The sequence below is a fragment of the Maniola hyperantus genome, chromosome 13 (assembly GCF_902806685.2).
Source record: "Maniola hyperantus chromosome 13, iAphHyp1.2, whole genome shotgun sequence".
Lineage (NCBI taxonomy): Eukaryota > Metazoa > Arthropoda > Insecta > Lepidoptera > Nymphalidae > Maniola > Maniola hyperantus.
Window position 1 is genome coordinate 6,140,568 of NC_048548.1, and position 19,212 is coordinate 6,159,779.

Consider the following 19,212-nt stretch of genomic DNA (forward strand, 5'->3'; position numbering starts at 1 on the left):
CGTCTATCTAATTTATTTTCATACACCTGTTATAATATATTTTAATCCATGAATTCATAGACTGCATATTTATGGTGATTAAGCACTAAATTGTCTCATAATAATAGAAGGTACTTGTAGTTTACCCCCGTAAACTGAGGTCTGAGCAAAACCAATTCAATTAACCGAAAAACATTTTTTTTATTTTGTACTGATTATTAATTTAAGATAATATTTGTATGGCAGCTTGGCGTAGAACAGCTGGACCAATGTATTGTTATATGTTTACACCTGTGTGTGTATACCTATATCAGCAAATAAATAAAATTGAATTGAACCAATGAGTGGAACAAGGACAGCGCTATACTTAAACTTGCATCAGTGCTTCTCGCTCGCGTGACAAGGGACGAGAACCATAAGTAACCATAAATAAAGAACCATAAGTAACGCCAGCGCAGCACTGCTAGTAGCCATGCCATTTTGCGGGGGATCATAAAATTATTGCGAATACAAACGAAGCGATTTGCCTTCAAGTCTGATTGCAGCCAAGCGCTAGTCTATGAATTAAAAAAAAACAATTTTCTAGCTTTTCACAACCTATCCGTTTATTTGATTTTGACAACATTTTGAATAGAATAGCTTGCAGCCCGGGAAAGGTCATAGGCTACTTTTTATCCCGGAAAATCAATCATCACCGAAGAAGTAACGCGCGTCATCCACATAATATATTAAACAGCTTGCATCCCGGAGATGGATATAAGCTAGATTTTAGCTCGGGTGCTTCTGGGTGCTCGATTACGTTAAAATGCTGTCATTTTGCAGTGCAGTGTGACGACCGCAATCACCTTTGACTGACACTCGCCCACTATTGGCTATAATATTGGCATTGTGTTGCAACAAGAATACCATAAATTCAGTCAATCACAACAATTGCCATTGTAATAATGATTGATGCAGGTTTTCCGGAATCGACCTACGGACAATCAAAGATTTCTCATAGGGTTTTAAAAAGCTGAAGGTTACGCGGACAAAGTCGCAGGCATCGTCTAGTAAGGACTAACATAAAATGATCATAAAGTTTATGAATCTTGTATGAATAGTTGCTATTGATAACAGATTGGACGGCTCGATTGAGGTCGTTGTCACTATGCGTTGGCGGCGGTTACGTAAACAACATGGTTTATTAAGTAAAACGAGTATTGTACAGCGTGTAACCTGCACGCTGGTAAAAACTTAGCGTTATTGTTAGACTACCTAAACACGATCCAATACCAATAACCATTTGCCTCATTTTGTAGTTTTAGGTGATTTAGTATTTTTCAAACCCGCAATAGGTATATCGTGCAAAACTCGGGTCAATGCCCCACCTACGACGCGATATTGACTCCGAGTGGCTTACTTACGTAACGTTCGTTGACCTCTAGCGTCAGTCATATGTTTTATTTGCAAATTTGTCGTGAACTTTTACAAAATATAGGTTTTTAAAAATATATTTTCGCGTTTCTTTTGTGGGATCATATCAGTAATCATCAGTACGCTTAGTATAAGATTTTACGTCTCGCCAACGTTGATAGTATTTGAGAGTCGAAGTATTCTTGGCACCATTCCACGCGGGCATGATTGATATAGTAATTAGATAAGGCTAGCTTTAAGTTTTATTGTAATATTTTCAATTAAAAAAAAAAACAAAGAAGTTAAATTAACATCCTGAGAGTTCTGCATAATATTGTCAAAGGTGTGTGATGTGAAGTCTGCCAATTTGCACCTGGCCAGGCGTAGTGGAATAAGGCCTTCTCATCCTGACAGGAGACCTGAGCTCAGTAGTGGGCCAGCGACGATAAGTTGATTTCTACATGATTTCTAAGCAATTTTTGATAATAGGTATGTACCATGATTATTGTCACTACTGCTTCATTTTTATTTTCATTAAAATTAAACAAAAATAATAACTTAAATACATTTTTATTCTTTTAATGATAAAATAATTAACCATATGTATTTATTTATTAGAATAGGAAATTGAATGCTATCACAATACAGTTAAAGTTAACTAACATAATATCTACAATTTATAACTTAGTCATATAAATGAAAATGTACCTAAGTAGGTACCTAATTAATAAGTTTAAATAATACGTTTTGTACATCATAATTCGAAATAACACTTTATTACTTAGGAAGTACTTTATAAAACGCAAAAATAAATAATTAATTATTTTATACTGCTCGGTATTTAGAAATGGTAAATTTTTTTATTTAAATAAAATCAATAAGTTCACTTAATATTATTATTTTAAAACAAACAAATAACTGTCAATTTTGTTTACAATATTAATTGAGGTAGGTATACCTACCTAAATTAATCTTTGGCACCGTTGAATAACAGTAAATGTATGCAATTACGAAGAGTTCCAAATTTTTATAATAATAATATGATAACAATATACTTACATAGTTAAACCTATAATATTATTTAGGAAAGAAATGACATACTTACCTATTTACAAAAATAAAGAATTTTCTTATCAATAAAATATGATTCAGGTAACACATTATAATATATTAGCTGGTGCCCGCGACTTCGTCCGCGTGGATTTAGATTTTTAAAGATCCCGTGGAAACTCTTTGATTTTCCGGGATAAAAAGTAGCCTACGTCCTTTCTCGGGATGCAAGCTATCGCTGTTCCTAATTTCGTTAAAATCGGTTTAACGGATGGGCCGTGAAGGGCTAGCAGACAGACAGACAGACAGTCAGACAGACAGACAGACGGACAGACAGACACACTTTCGCATTTATAATATTAGTATGAATGTAATACTAAATCGAATTTTCATTTCCTTTCTAGGTTTTAGGAATTTACATAATTAAATATTATGTACCTATCGTATCGGTGGTTTTTCATAAATAGTAATACATTTTATTAAGCTTTTGAATTATTAAACTAACTATTCGTTAAAATTCTCTATACTCATTCTAAATTTTAATGCACCATTAATTAATTACCTATATTACAAAATGGCACCGAAAGAAAGCTTACAAAAAATATTTTAAAGCAAAACTTGTTTAAAATAATTTTTATTTTGAATTATAGGACTTATCTATAATAATATTAGTTTATTTTCGAATTCAAACTAGGGCGTTGCACGTCGAAAAAGTCGGATACTTATTAGTAAGTACAACAGTATTTGCGCACTCCGATCCGAATCCGAGAATCCTTCGGTCCGAGAATTCTCGGATCCGGATCGGATGCAGTGCGTAAGAGCCTTATATTGGCAAGAAGTGTATTTATGTGCAAGTAGTGTATACATATATTGTATAGCGTTATTAAGTACTAAAGTGCGGTGCCTTCTGCTTCTTTCTTTTTATTTTTCTCTGTGTCTGAGTCGGCCATTTTGAGAGGACCATGTTTCCAATCAGCCGGGTAGCCATATTGTCTGACGTCATCCCACCATTGCTGCTTGCCATCAGCCCAGATGCAATAAATAATGTTGGTACCAACGAGCACGGCAAAGCACACCCAGAACGCCACCCGCCATTGTACCAGTGTCGACTGTAAAAAAAAACTTATATTATTACCATTATAATTAAATTAAATTTATTGGATATTATTACATATTAAATTACATATAAGGAACACAAAAAATACTTATAATACAGATAAAAAACAAGTAATAACAATTAAGTAGACCTAGGTCTAGTAGACGTATGAATGGGCAACCCCTGCACTAGTAAACACTGTATTACAGTGGGTTGCCTTCTCTATTTCTATTTCTATAATAGGTATAAGATAACTCTACAAAAACGTTTAAATTAAATATGGACTCTTGTTACGACGCACAATTTTTGTAAAACGCCTTTCTTTATACCGATCAGGGGTACGGATTTAAGGAAACTGCCATACCCCTTCCAGGTTAGCTCACTTCCGTCTTAAACTGTATCATCACTTACAACCAGGTGAGATCGTACTCAAGGGCTAACTTGTATCGGAATATACCACTCAGTCATACATTTTCCATTACGCTATGTTATAGATACGTCGCTAAATCAGCAAATAGGTATTCGTCTTAAATAAGCAATTAGAATCTACCTATATCCCATTTATTTTTACCGGAGTGGGCATCCACAAGTTGGCTTCAACATACATCAAAATGTCCCATCAAATTATGTTCGGAACGTTAAGCAATAAATATAGATTTTTACCACACAGCATAAAATAAATAATGCTCTCAGTGTACGTGTAGTTTTATATGGCTATTAAAAAGGGATATAACTAGGATAAATGGACGAACTATAGGGACAAGATTATGTTGCAGAACCCACAAATCATCATCATCATCAACATTATCACCATGATCACCCCATAGCCGGCTCACTACAGAGCACGCGTCTCCTCTCAGAGTTTTGGCCATAGTCTACCACGCTGGCCATGTGCGGATTGGTACACTTCACACACCTTTGAAAACATTATGGAGAACTCTTAGGCATGCAGGTTTCCTCACGATGTTTTCCTTCAGCGTTATTCCAAGTCCAAGTGATATTTAATTACTTACAACGCACATAACTCCGAAAAGTTAGAGGTGCGTTCCCGGGATCGAACCCCCAACCTCCGATTAGAAGGCGGATCCTAACCGCTAGGCTATCACAGCTTCAACCCAAAAATACTAAATGCTAAAAAAGCCCAAAAAAGTAGAAGTAATTTCAATTTCAATTTTACAAATCAGCTTTAGATAGGCAGGTAGGTATTTACATGATATTTTTATTTGCCTGATTATTATGTCTGAATCACATTTTAATCTTGCAGTTAAAACAGTAAACCGTCTTTGAACAGCTCACCCAAGCGCTCAACTAGTAGCAACAAAAACTAGTAGCATAACTAAATAGATACTATTATCTTATCAAATCGCTCACTGAAAGGAAGACAAGTAACGCTAAATCCCCTTTAAACTACTGAATTGAATTACTATCTCTAAGAATCTCGTTTCCTAAAGCAAGTTATTACGAGTTAGGAACGACTTTGGTAAACTATTTGAAATTTCGCCTTGAGAAGTTCCACGCAAACATTTCCGACCCGCCCATTATCTGCGTTCACCGCAAAACTAACTGAAAGTTATTAGCTTCGAAGCGAATTTGATAACATCCTGCGACTGACATCGGCTTGGAAATATCAATATTGGTAAGGTGTATTAAATTATGTCAAAGCCTTCTCCAATAGTATAACGTTCTAAAACATAAACTAAATCTATCAAGCAATTATTCGTTCATGTGGTTTTGCTGCATCTATAATATAATTCATCTTATTGCTTTGATCCCTAACTATATTTTCATTTCAAGTGAAAAAGTTGATTGCGGTACGCCAGTAGAGAGTTTAAAATATAATGGCTTACGACGGGTTCCTATCCATCCTATATTCAATCTATCGGTAATCTGTCGATAATCTACTAATAATAATCACATGAAATGTTATAAACATCATAAATTGCCTATATTGTAGATACGACATACCTACTAAGACGCTTGCAATCGATAAATATAAAAGTAGTTAAGTATTACACTTATAATCAATAGATTAATTATTATTGTTAATATTAAAACCACAAGCACTTACATCAGGTGTCAACAACCCAATTAGATAAGGAGTGATTATTCCCGATATGGTAGACGTTCCGTTGATCATCGCTGTCAAAGAACCAGCGTAGTTAGGTGCCAAATCTAATGCATTGACCTAAAAGAGAAAATAACCATAATTAAATAAATAACGATTTAAGGCGAAATGGTATCACAAAGGCGAAATGTATAGAAAAGTCTGGGCCGCCCTAGCGCAAATTTATATTTAAAATTCTATGTGCTCTGTTACCATAAAATAATACCGTAATCCCTTAAGTGTATTAAACGTTGAACGTAAATGTGAAATTTTAATGAAGTTGGTTTTATATAAATCGAATAAAACTGGTTTTTATATCGAGCCAAATTGTGCCAATCGTGTTTTGGCTCTCGTAATTCACTCAAGAATATCTTTAATTTTTATAATAATAAAAATAAATTAATAAATTTGTAGTTTTTGAGGCCAAAACTTGATTCTTTGAACATCCGAAATGTGTCTTTTGGGACGCATATCGCCTTAACTACGATATACGCATAAATAATAGTTCAGCTAGAGAGACGAATAATATGGTCTACTGATGGTCCACTTAGGTTAAAAATTAAATAGTATTAGTAAAACTGACAGAATATGAAGTAATTAGGTACCTATTACTATCAGTTTATTCTAGTACCTACGACCTACGTGTATCCTATCAATGATCTAACACTAAAGCAGCCAAAGCTCTTTAAATTTTTATTTCAAGAATAAGAATAAAGTAGTGAATTAGCAAATTGAAAAAATTGAAGTGGCAGTAAGCAGGCCATGTCCGGCACAGAAGCCATGGCCAATGGGACAGACGTGTTCTGAAATGGAAACTGCAAACCAGCAAGCGTATGTGGGATGATATTATATAGGGGGAAATAAATGGATGAAGAAGATGTACCTACTCTCGAAAATGCAGAACATGGTTAGAAGTGAATACAAACATAATATACTGATTGATTAGTTGAACGATTGGCAAACGGACAGCTGAAATAAAATTTGATTCATCATCATCATCATGATCAACCCATTACTGAGCACGGGGTCTCCTCTCAGAGTGAGAAGGGCTTAGGTCTGCCAGGCTGGCCCAATGCGGGTTGACAGACTTCACACACCTTTAAGATCATGGAGAATTCTCAGGCATGCAGGTTGCCTCAACATGTTTTCCTTTACCGTTAAAGCAAGTGACGTTTAATTGTTTTAAAATTCTATTAAAATGAGATAAAATAAGCTGAAATGAAAATAAATATAAAAAATGAAATTAATATAAAAATCAAATTAATATAAAAATCAAATAAAAGAGAGCTGGATCTAACCTTCATGCCGCTATAATATCCTCCCATTAAGGCCATAGATGCGATAAAGTAGGCGACAGCTGCAAAACGATCGCAGCCCGCATATGAGGCCAATATAATACAAATGGCCGGTCCACTTGCAGCTGTAAAAGGATTTGTGGATTTGTGAAAAAATATGACTATTGTAGGTAACAAATAGAATTAGTATTTAATGTTTTCGAGAAGATTTATATTTTTGCTTGATATTGCGCATTGAATATATTTCTCACTTGTTCCAAAAGATCGTTTCAAAGCAATAATGCCACCTATTGTACTTCCATTTTTGTGGTTTATCTTATTGTTTTTTATTTTTCTCTTTATGTTAGTGTATAATAAAGCATACTTTATTCATTATTTCATTCATCATGTTACGAGAATATTATCAGGAATTACTAATTTTAAATTTTTTACGATAATAATTTATCGTAAAATGTATAAAAAATGTAAGATTTATAGAGCAAATAAATAAACCTCAAGAAACCTCAGAATATTATAAATAAAACAGATGTATAAATTAAATAAATCGCCAATTTAAATGCAATAAATGTAAACAATATGTACCGTACCTATAGTTGTATGAATAATTCTTCCAGTTTTGATAGAGTGCCATTTACGTTTAACGCAAATGTCACAGATCCAGCCGAACAAGAAAGCACTAATCCACATAGCGAGGTAGGGGATGGCCGTCAAAGTCCCCGTTGTGGCAATGTTGAACTTTAGCACATCTGTCATGTACTTGGGCAAGTCTGTGACCATCGTGTAGTAACCCCAATCGTGGCCAACCTGGAAACATATTCAATAGGATTCTGATTTTTTATACGAATAGTCTTTACTGGGAAAAAAATTACAAAGAAGCCGGGTATTATAACTAGCTGAGTTTTCGGGAAAATCCAACTAACTTGCTAATGTTGGTATACATTATGAAAAAGTTTTGAAGTTTCAGTTCAGTACCTTCTACACTAATCAGCGATCATAAACCCTTGGCTGACTCAATACTGAGCACTAGTCTACTCTGAGAATGAGAAGGGTTTGGCCACCCACCACGCTGGTCAAGTACGAGCTGGCAGATTTCACACACCTTTGAAAAACATCTCTGACATGCAGATTTCCTCACGACGACGTTTTCCTTCACCGTTTAATGAGTGATAACGATACATAAATGATACTTACAGCAGCAAATAACAACGCCCAAACAGGAACAGACCTCACGATGGCTCTCCAAGGTACAGGATCTCGGACACTCATAGTGTCTGCACTCGTGACTGTCTCGTTCAGATATTTTAGTTCCTCGTCTGATATGAACGGGTGAGTATTCGGTGTACTATAGCAAAATATGCTCTGGAAAAATAGTAAGAAAACATAAACGTATTACATATACAAGAAACATTGAAGTAACTTGACGGCCCTAATCTATAAAATAAAAATATTCCTTTTTAATTAAACTTTTCAAAGTACTTTTGAATCGTCAAATGCATCTACCACTATCTCTATCTGCATGTATCTCTATAATGTATATTATGCAAAATAAACTGAAATTTATTAAGTAGGTACTAAAATGTGTTTAAAAGATTTTACTCTTGAGCATAATTCAGATATTGCTTTCAACCAAGCCAGTTAATGTTTTAACACAACAACATAAGATACCATCATTTATTCATACAAGATTAGATGATAATTTTGTTTGAGAAGAAACCAGATCATTGACCATAGATGCATTTTAATTATAATTTATTAAAATTGTTCTAGCTTGGTTAGCCTTGTTCGAGTTAAGTCATGTGGCAACTGCGGGTAGATAATTAGGTATGCTATGCAAAAACTTGTTAACCTAACCGGATTCTATAAGAAATAATTACATGCAGCTTAATTTTTTACATACCCAAAATATAAACCATACGATTCCAAAGCAACCAAAGAAGTAGAAGACGTTTGCCCAGTCTCCACCTCCAGCCATAAGAAAACCAGACATAAATGAACCAAAAATGTTTCCAATTTGTGCACCACCAAATACCACTGCACCTTGCCGAGATCTTTCATGTGGTGGGACCCACCGAGCGAGTACTATCATTAAAGCTGGCATTGTAGGTCCCTGGAAAAGACAAAGTAACTTCACAAAGAGCATAAGTGACCAAAAAAGCATGACACGTGTACTGGTATTTCCTTTAATTTAATCCTCAACTTTTTTGGCTGTTGTTGGGCTATCGCTGACAGCATAGCGTAGGTGATTTGGAAAAGTTGCTGTTGATGTGTGGTTATTTGAGAAGCTATTTGATTTTGATAGAATACAAGTTCACTTGAATTCCATTTCTTTCTTAACATACTTGTTTTCAATAGGTAGGTACTCCTTTTTTCTATTCATTATAGGCGCATGCTTGACCGCGATCGCACCTGATGGAAAGTGATGATGTGGCCAAAGATGGGACGCGTTTGCCTAGAAGGTACCCATTCACTCTTGTTTTAAAGATACCCGGATTATAATTGGCAGGAAACACTGATCTAGGAAGAATATTCCATGCCATGCGTATAGGGAATGATGACGCAAAGCGTTTCGTACGCGTAGATGGAATGTTGACGACATAGGGGGGGAAAATCACCTGGCGTCTTGGGGTATCTACTCCTTCTGAGTTGGAGGTATGGGGAGGGGAAAATATTTTTCATTTTAAGTACTGAAAACGGTTTTATTTTTAACCGACTTCCAAAAAGGAGGTGGTTCTCAACTCAGCCCGTTTTTTTTTCAAACTACACAGAGTAATGGCTATGTTTTAAATTCTCACCTCCCCCATCCCTTGTAAGATACGAAGTATAAACAGCCATGTCGCTCCCCCAGCCTTTACAACTACAGGCGTCATTAAAGTAAAGATGGCAGTACTCAGAAGACCGATTCCTAATGTCCATTTGCCACCATACTTTTCAGCCAAGTATCCTCCTGGGACGTGAGTAATAGCGTATCCATAGTAAAAACCACTTAGAATGAGACCTTGCGTTGATTCCGACCAGTCGAAGATTGCGTGCTGGAATGGAAAATTAAAACAATCAATTTAGAATAAATCAACCAAATTAGATTAGATTTTAAGGGCATTAAGTATCTGTCTGGAATCATCCCGGAATTTCGGTGATGATTACTGATTACAGATTTTGATGAAATAATTTTCAGCCAACCGATAACATTATAGGTACCTACGAGTCTTTTGCGCAGTTACTAAGTATCCAGGTTTTTCAAAAGTATTTTTATAATAATAGGCCTTATTCTTGAAAACATTTGAGTAGGAAAGTAATAAAGGATTTTTGAACGTTGATTTTGTGATGGTAAAATGAATTGTATTTTTAACAAGCTATTGTAGAAAGGGGCAGTGGCTCTTTTCTTGGTGTACTAAGTATTAATAAATACGAAAATGTGGCTTTCTGGCAATTTATCTGTAACGCTTTCGCGACTAAACTAGTAAACATAATATTAACTTGATGAAATTTAACACAGATATAGCAAGCATCCTGAATACAGGTATACTGTAATTTTTATCTTGGAAAATCTAAGTTTTCCCACGGGATTTATCGCAAACCTGATTCCATGCGGACGGCATTAAATAGTTAATTTAGATCCGTCACAGATGAATTGGCCAATCAATCGTGAAGCAGCCATTAAGATCTCAAGATCAATAATATTGAAATGCCAGGTGGTTTCCTAGTTTCTTTACCGCAAAATTTCCAGAATTCGAAACTATGAAGGCTTGGTGAGGATCAATAACATACATCCAAAGAACTAGGTCAACATAACAAACTTCAGGTACACTTACAGGTTTGAGCGCAACGGTGCCATTGACAAGGATTTCACTTTCGTCCGGACATGCATCGGGATCATACTTTGCGGATTCACTCCTGGTGTTATTCACCATCTGTGTCACTGCCAGGTTCAGGCACACCCTCATCGTATACGCGTTGCAGACAGCCAGCAGTCCCATAATGCCGAGGACATACCGCTGGGGAATTAGGAACACTGAGCCCAGAAAATAGTTAAATGTTAGAACCGCAGATTATGAGTATAGTTGGATAGAAATGTTGAAAATATCGGCTTTGCTAAATACTCTTATAAACTTACTAGCTGATGCCCATGACTTCATCCGCGTGGATTTAGGGTTTTAAAATCCAGTGGGAACTCTTTGATTTTTCGGGATAAAAATAGCTTATTGCCACTCTCCAGGTCTTTAACTATACCCATACAAAATCACGTCAATTTGTTGCTCCGTTGCGACGTGTTTGAACGACAAATTGAGTGGTGCATATGCACTGAAATATTTAGCCTTTTAGATGTAGGTACCTTTATCGTTTCTAGATCGCGATTTTAATGATTGTAGATAGCAATCGCGCCTAAATTAATTAGGCATTCGTTAGGTCGTAATGAAAAAAATTCTAACTTGAAATAAATAGAAACACTAAAGAGTATATTGTGCAATAAATATTCCCTTGGTTTAATTTAATTAGGTAATTCCAGATAACAGAGATATACTGCAAGATTGAATACCCAGTACCTTGCGCAACCGCATAATAAATAACCTTTACGTAAAACCGCGAGAGTGGTTAGGATTTTTTTATATTAGTAGGTAAACTAGGTATTAATAAAAACCGGCCAAGTGCGAGTCAAGCTCGCGCAACGAGGTTTCCGTACTACAATCGTATTTTTTTCGACATTTTGCACGATAACTCAAAAACTATGATGCATAATTAATATAAATGAAAATCTGTTTTAGAATGTACAGGTGTACCTTTTATAAAATACCCCACTTGATATAGTTATCTTACTTCAAAAATTGAAAATACTAATTATTAATTCATGACCACAATTTAATTTTTTTTTGGGTTGTACTTAACCACAAATTCAGGGTTTTCCGGAATGTCTGCCTACCTACCTGCTAAATTTCATGATTCTAGGTCAACGGGAAGTACCCTGTAGGTTTCTTGACAGACCGACAGACAGAAAGACAGACAAAAAAGTGATCCTATAAGGGTTCCGTTTTTCCTTAAGAGGTACGGAACCCTAAAAACGTACATGGCGGCAGTATATTTAAGTGTTAGTTTCGAATGCCGACCGCAAAAGGAATTCCAAATCGACTAATGAAATTGGACCTCTAAGCTGATTGTATGGAGCCGAAAAAAGTCAGGCAACATACCTGATAGTAAGGTTACTTAGGTACTTACATTTTGATATTCTCCGTCGCCATTCTGGTATCATTGCAACGTATATTATGTATAGTAGAGCGCCAAGTGTAACGTCAGATCTGAAAGTAAATATATTTTTATATTATTAAGGTACCTACTCGCGCTCTTGCGATTGATGATACAAGTTTCATCAAAGCATTTTTTTAAAAATAATATTGGCCATGTTAAATGACTAACATTCCCCTGACCCTCCAACTAAGTGTCAAGGTTGTGCTAGGAGTAGAAACGACGGGGTGCCAGCCAGGTAACCTCTCAGTGTGTCTGGGTTCTGCTAGTCCCTTTTTGGATGCCACGGGCATCCGAGGGGAAGAGCAGTATTCGGGGCGGTGCACCCCGGTAACATGGCTAATAATCTCTCTTCTGGGATGCTGTTAGCCATGGCTAATGATCTGGCAGGGGGGAGATTTTTCCGCGTGTCCCTCTAACTAGCAGAGGGCACAGTGGACGAAGCGGAGGATGGGACGTGAGCGACGTGCGCGGAGTCTGCAGTTGTCGCCCGTTAGGTCAAACAAACCAACAAACCAACAAAGAAATAAACTAACAAACCAACAAACAAACACACTTTTGGCATTATAATAAGGGTACTGATAATATCTCTCACCCGGCTATACTCACGTGTTTAGTCGACGTTAGCGTGTTTAGACGACATTTTATAATATTTTAGATAAGACTCGTCGGTAATCGGTATACTTGACTATCAATAATATGCTTTGAGCATTAAGATGCGATCTAGGTAAGTATATATTAGCAAATAGATAAAAAAAATATCCAAGGTGCCATAAAATATTGTGTTCTGATCTGATGATTTTGATCAAAAGAGATAATTTATCTCTTCGATGTCGCTATGCTTTTGCATGTTAGATAACTAGCTATCTAAATCTATATGTAGATATATAAAAGAAAAAGCTGACTGACTAACTGACTGACTGATCTATCAACGCACATCTCAATCTACTGGACGGATCGGTCTGAAAATTGGCATGCATATAGCTGTTATCAAGTAGACATCCGCTAAGAAAGGATTTTTGAAAATTGTACCCCTAAGGGGAGTAATAATTAAATAAAATAATTTTGTTAGCAATAAAGTTGTTTAAATAAATAAATATGTTCCTTTTATGATGTAGGCAATCATTTAAGAAAGGATTTAATTCTATCCCGAGGATGTTAATCGATACTAATATTATAAATGCGAAAGTGTGTCTGTCTGTTTGTCTGTCTGTCTATCTTTCTGTCAATTTGTCTGTCTGCTAGCTTTTCACGGCCCAACAGTTTGACCGATTTCAATTGAGAAATTATGTTTTTATTTTAGCTTTAATAAATAAATGAAAAATTTAAGGTACAATGCTTCTTGCGAGAGTACTGTCCCTGGGCATACTCCTTCGGTACGGAGTTATCTTACATCGCGGGGAAAGGCATAGGTTAATTTTTATCCCGGAAAATCAAAGTCCCTACGGGATTTTTAAAAAACCTAAATCCACGCGGACGAAGTCGTGAGCATCATCTAGTAGAGGATAAAACTTTGTAAGAAAGTCATTTTTCCAGTTCAATTAATGTTAATTACTTTTGAAAATTCGACCCCGTCAAAAATGGTTAGTCAATATTAACTTAAATTAACAGGGAAAGTGAAAAACATACGAGTTCATAATTTATTTTTTTCTTCAGATTTTATTTTATTAGCTGATGCCCGCGACTTCCGTAGATTTAGGTTTTTAAAAATTCCGGGGGAACTCTTTAATTTTCCGGGATGAAATTAGCATGTGTCACTTTCCAGGTCTTGAATCATAATAATTATCATCTATGCAAGTATTCCACATCAATCCGTTGCTCCGTTGCGGCGTGATTGAAGAATAAACCAATAATTTTTCGCATTTATAGTATTGGTAATGATCGTCATAAAAGCTGCATTTTGAACCACTAAAAAGTTCAAAAGTTATAAGCAAACACAAAGAAAAACACGAATTGCGACAAGATGTGCCCACAAACAAAACGTTAAAAGCCACGTTTTACACCTTGAATTTTACAGTAAACAGAAGTTTGATCAATATCTTTTTTCAATAATTAAATACATCTGCAAAATACAATTGCATATTACGCTGTCAACCATTGCAACTAAATTTTATACTTTTAGATATATTTGCAGACACGCCTTTAAATAAATAACCTATAAATAATTATAAAAACCAAAGCTTCATCAATCTTCTACTTTTTTTTTCAATCATTACATACCTTACAAACTTTGCCTGCTGTGAATTAAACTAACGACATAACAAGAGCAAATGTCTTGAAAGCGAACTTATTGATACTAATCAAAGTTTTACGAAGCAAAATCATTGAGCGAAGTATCAATCTGAAGGATATAGACCAATGTTAGAGATGACATAGATGTGCTGCTTATCTCGACAAACAACGATGTTTGACGAGTTTATCAGTGCAATAATCTTTACACAAGTACAAAGTATCCGAGAGTCAAGTAGGCTTTGAAGATATCTGATTGCCATTTATGTAGCTATCAGGTTTTAAAAGTAAATCAATAATTATTATAGTGTACGTCCTGCGAAGTGTTAAATAGTTATGCAGTAGGTCATTAAATGACATAGCTATTTTTAGGGTTCCGTATCTTAAGAGAAAAAAGGAACCTTTATAAGATCACTTCGTCGTCTGTCTGTCGTGTCTGTCAAGACCCATTGAGGAAATCAAAACCTATAGAGTAATCCCCGTTAATGTAAAATCATAAAATTTGGCAGGTAGCCATGTCTTATCAAGTACAGGAAAAGTCCGACAACCGTGAATTTTTGGTTATATCACAAAAAAATATTAAAGTGATAAGTACGATGATACGAACCTTCGTGTACAAATCGCACTTGGCCGGTTTTTGTTTAATTTTTCAATACCTAAAGTTACGCAAAAACAAGCTGTATATTTACTGACGTCAAACAATTACCTAGCAATAATATTATAACAAAAACTTTATTGTCTTCTCTTATATTAATAAATCTTACAGTAGGTAGGTATATAACCCTATAAAATAATTATAGTTATGGGTCTCTAATAAGGAAACTATACTTTAGCTATTTTATAGTTGTGTAGGTATTACAAAACAAAATCTAAAATAATAAAGAATTTCATATCTTCAGTAAAAAATAACAAAATCAAATGAAAAACCTGATGGCAAATTACATTCTAATCTCACAATAATTTAACATTAAAACATTAACACTGATAGTAAATAAAGTAATTGACTCCAGGTAAGAAACATGTGCATACTATGTATTGAATAGAAGAATTTACACGCATTCACTATCGTTTAACTTTGATTGCACTTTGAACTTTGACCCCTTTGATTGCGAAAGCAGTTTATTGGTATCACAGATTGGTATAGATAATTGTCCTTTCAAAATAAATTGAATATAAATGAACCTAAAATGCCCTACCATTGTTATATGGCTTGCTGGGATTCCCCGCATGCTGTATATGCATTGAAAATTATATGAATTAAAACTAAATTAATATGTTGCATTTGATAATATGTATACCTATACAGTGTGAATGCACTCAACCATTAAAAAAAGCCGGCCAAGTGCGAGTTAGACTCGCGCACTGAGGGTTCCGTACTACAATCGTATTTTATCGACATTTTCACGATAAATCAAAAACTATTATGCCTAAAAATAAATAAAAATGTGTTTTAGAATGTACAGGAAAAGTTCTTTCATATGATACCCAACTTGGTATAGCAATATTACTTTGAAAGTCAAAAATAGCAATATTTGTTCATGAACACCTTTTAATTTTTTTCTTGTGAAGTAACCACAAATTCACGGTTTTCAGATTTTTTCCCAATGTCTGCTATAAGACCTAGCTACCTGCCAAATTTCATGATTCTAGGTCGACGGGAAGTACCCTGTAGGTTTCTTAACAGACAGACAGACAGACAGACAGACAACAAAGTGATCCTATAATGGTTCCGATTTTCCTTTTTTTGAGATACGGAATCCTAAAAACATTTAAGGATAATTTTATTAAAAGTAGGTAGTTATCTTTATTCTCAGGCACTCGTATTTTTAATGACAGTGTTTTAAGCGTTCACAAATTTAAAAATGTTATTAAGTTATACCTAATCGTTAATTAGTCTCACCATGGTCACGCTAGTGAAAGGTTAGGTATCTACACACGGCTAATCGTGTAATACGCTGCCTTGTATCCAATCCACTACCTTCGAGTAGTTCATAATCATAATCATAATCATTTATTTATTTTGCTCAGATATGGTAGGTACATGTATATTATTTACATGGGGTCTTAAAAGTTAGGTAATCAGTTACATATCCTGCCAAACATGGCGTGCAAAATTATTTCTAAATTATCTAATTTCATTAATATTGCGATGTCATCGTGTACTCATAATAATCGTGTAGTTATAATGGAAGATCCAAAATATTATTAAAACAACATCTTTTCCCATTCGTTACATACATAACTAGCTTATGCTCGCGACTTCATCCGCGTGGACCACATAAATTTCAAACCTCTATTTCACCTCCTTAGGGGTTGAATTTCCAATAACCCTTTCTTAGCGGATACCCACGTCATAAAATAGCTATCTGCATGCCAGATATTCCAATTTCAGCCCGATCTGTCCAGTAGTTTGAGCTGTGCGTTTTAGATCAGTCGGTCAGTCAGTCACTTTTCCTTTTATATAATTTTTAGATTACTTACATTACATAATTATGTCAGCTCCGCCAGCTATGGAAACCCTTTGTATAGTAAAATAATACTTATAAATAGCTCATGGATTCCCCTAAAAGACTTTATTGAAGGATAAAATCTGGCATGAGGAAATCTTCAAAAAAATCATGGTCATCAACTATAATAATATGTGGCGACCTTGCCCAACCCATCAGCAAGTTGAAATAGTTTTACCTACTTTTAGTAGTGGACAGGCCATGCTTGGCGCTGAATCTAGACGGGATAGCTTGATGAGACGTGCTGTTTGCATGACTGTTCTCTCTACAATTACAAGCCTATGCGAATTGAGAGGTCAAGGGACTCTTCAATATCATGTAGGTATGTTGTTAACCCCTGTTAAGCACAATGCTTTGACCGGTTAGCTTGAACACTGAATCGCGTTGTCTGCGCACCTACAAGTTACCTTACCTACACCTACCGATGAACGCATGTAACTTACCTACCAATTTATCGCGTTTTATTAGTACTAATATATAGGTAACAAAATATTTTAGCAATAGTACCTTACTTGCTAATATTATAAAGAGGTAAAAGTTAGTTTGTAAGTTTGTATAATGAAAAATTTTTCACTGATAGTTATCCCCAAGTGCTAAAGGCTATAAAATATACCTAATTACAGCTAACAGAGTCGCGGACAAAAGTTAGTCCTTTATAAATGCGTCAACACTTCAATCAATCAGGTCAGTTGCATCGTCGATAAATAAACCTGTGCATACAAAAACTGGTTACAGACCGCTTGATTCTATGTTTAGTCTATAGTAAGTATCTATCTTGCCTACCGTGTATTTTATAGTTTCATACAAATTCAATTTTGGACACGTGAGCAGAAGTCATTCTGTATTCAAACAGTGTTAGCCAACAAGCCACAGTCGCGGGCCGATCGATACAACTCCTGGAGGTCGACTACTTTCTGCGAATGCCTTTAATTGCTCTACGTATGATTTTAACAAATAACTCCTTTTATTTGTCAGGGTGGCAAAGTAATCTTTATTTAAATATAATAGCTTATACTCGAGACTTCATCCGCGTTGACTACATTTTAAAACCCCCATTTAACCCGCTTAGGGGTGGAATTTCAAAAATTATTTCTTAGTGGATATCTACTTTTAACAAAGAACACACCCTCCAAATTTCATGTCTCTAGGACCAGCGCTATAGGCTGTGCGTTGATATATGAGTCAGTCAGTCAGTCAGGACTTTGAATTTTATATATACAGATATAAAAGGAAAAGGTGACTGACTGATCTATCAACGCACAGCTCAAACTACTTACTAGACGGATCGGCTGAAAGGCATGCAGATAGCTATTATGACGCAGGCATCCGCTAAGAAAGGATTTTTGAAAATTCAACCCCTAAGGGGGTAAAATAAAGGTCTGAAATCGGTCTAGTCCACGCGGACGAAATCGCGGTAATAAGATAGTTGTAAATATATTTATTGAAAAATAGTGAGTTGTACCTACTATAGGCAGCCTTATTGCTAAAGCAGCTAAAATACTGTATTCCATTGTGCAAAATAAATATTTTAACCTTTATAAACACGTTGCTCATTCAAAATTCTATTCATACTTATTAAATTAAACTAAATCCTTTTCAAAGCTCTTTTACGTCACACGTTAGAAATGATCTCACATTTAAACTCTTTACAATCCAAACCATATCAAAACAAATTCCACTTAATACAATGTAATTCAAAGGGTATTAGTTTCGCTACGTGACATTTACTCTTGAGCGAGAAACACCACGTTGGGATGTATTTTGAAGTATCACCATCATCATCATCATCATCAACGAATAGACGTCCACTGCTGGACATAGGTCTCTTGTAGGGACTTCCACACGCCACGGTCTTGCGCCGCATGAATCCAGCGGCTCCAACGAACCAATTTAAATAAATAAGTAACAAAGTGATGATATTTTTCACTAATGATGAGGCAAGACTACAATCAAATCTGTCATCGATAAAGTCATCTAGATAGACGTGATACTAAGACGTGTAAGTAGATAAACTAGGTAAGTATATCTAGGTACTAAGTCACCTACTTCTTCCGATATTGGGCAACGTCGACATCGTAGAACTTTCCTGTTGCACTCATGATGTACCTACTAAACACGATCTATAATAATATACAATAAACCATAAGCTTAATTTGCTATAATCCGCTGAAACAGGTCGAATCTGCGTGGTGCAATATGCAGCATGCAAAATGCAACGCCCGCCCTCCCACTGCTGAACATGCAGGAAGATGCAGCCACCAGGCAAGCAATAAGCACCACCACCACGCAGCACCACACAAATCCCAAACACACTCGACGCACGTT

General features: G+C 35.5%; 1 protein-coding gene across 1 annotated transcript; it reads right to left on the bottom strand.

Moving 5' to 3' along the window:
• Positions 1 to 1,924: 1,924 nt before the first annotated feature.
• LOC117987384 (putative inorganic phosphate cotransporter) lies at positions 1,925 to 19,001 on the bottom strand. Its single transcript, XM_034974385.2, has 10 exons — positions 18,934 to 19,001; positions 12,125 to 12,204; positions 10,726 to 10,925; positions 9,709 to 9,945; positions 8,814 to 9,023; positions 8,108 to 8,275; positions 7,504 to 7,720; positions 6,920 to 7,041; positions 5,586 to 5,702; positions 1,925 to 3,530 (listed from the first exon to the last, which is right to left on the bottom strand). Exons 1-10 carry the CDS (start codon positions 18,984 to 18,986, stop codon positions 3,312 to 3,314), a joined length of 1,623 nt encoding a protein of 540 aa, XP_034830276.1. The 5' UTR covers positions 18,987 to 19,001; the 3' UTR covers positions 1,925 to 3,311.
• Between the last annotated feature and the right edge of the window lie 211 nt (positions 19,002 to 19,212).

Bases quoted from the DNA above. Each gene is read 5' to 3' on its own strand.
- LOC117987384 (XM_034974385.2), bottom strand. From the start codon at position 18,986: ATGAGTGCAACAGGAAAGTTCTACGATGTCGACGTTGCCCAATATCGG. The intron at 7,721-8,107 runs GTAAGTATCATT...ATATGTTTCCAG, and splicing joins GGGCGTTGTTATTTGCTGCT to GTTGGCCACGATTGGGGTTA. The intron at 5,703-6,919 runs GTTAGATCCAGC...TTTCTCTTTTAG, and splicing joins GATATTATAGCGGCATGAAG to GTCAATGCATTAGATTTGGC.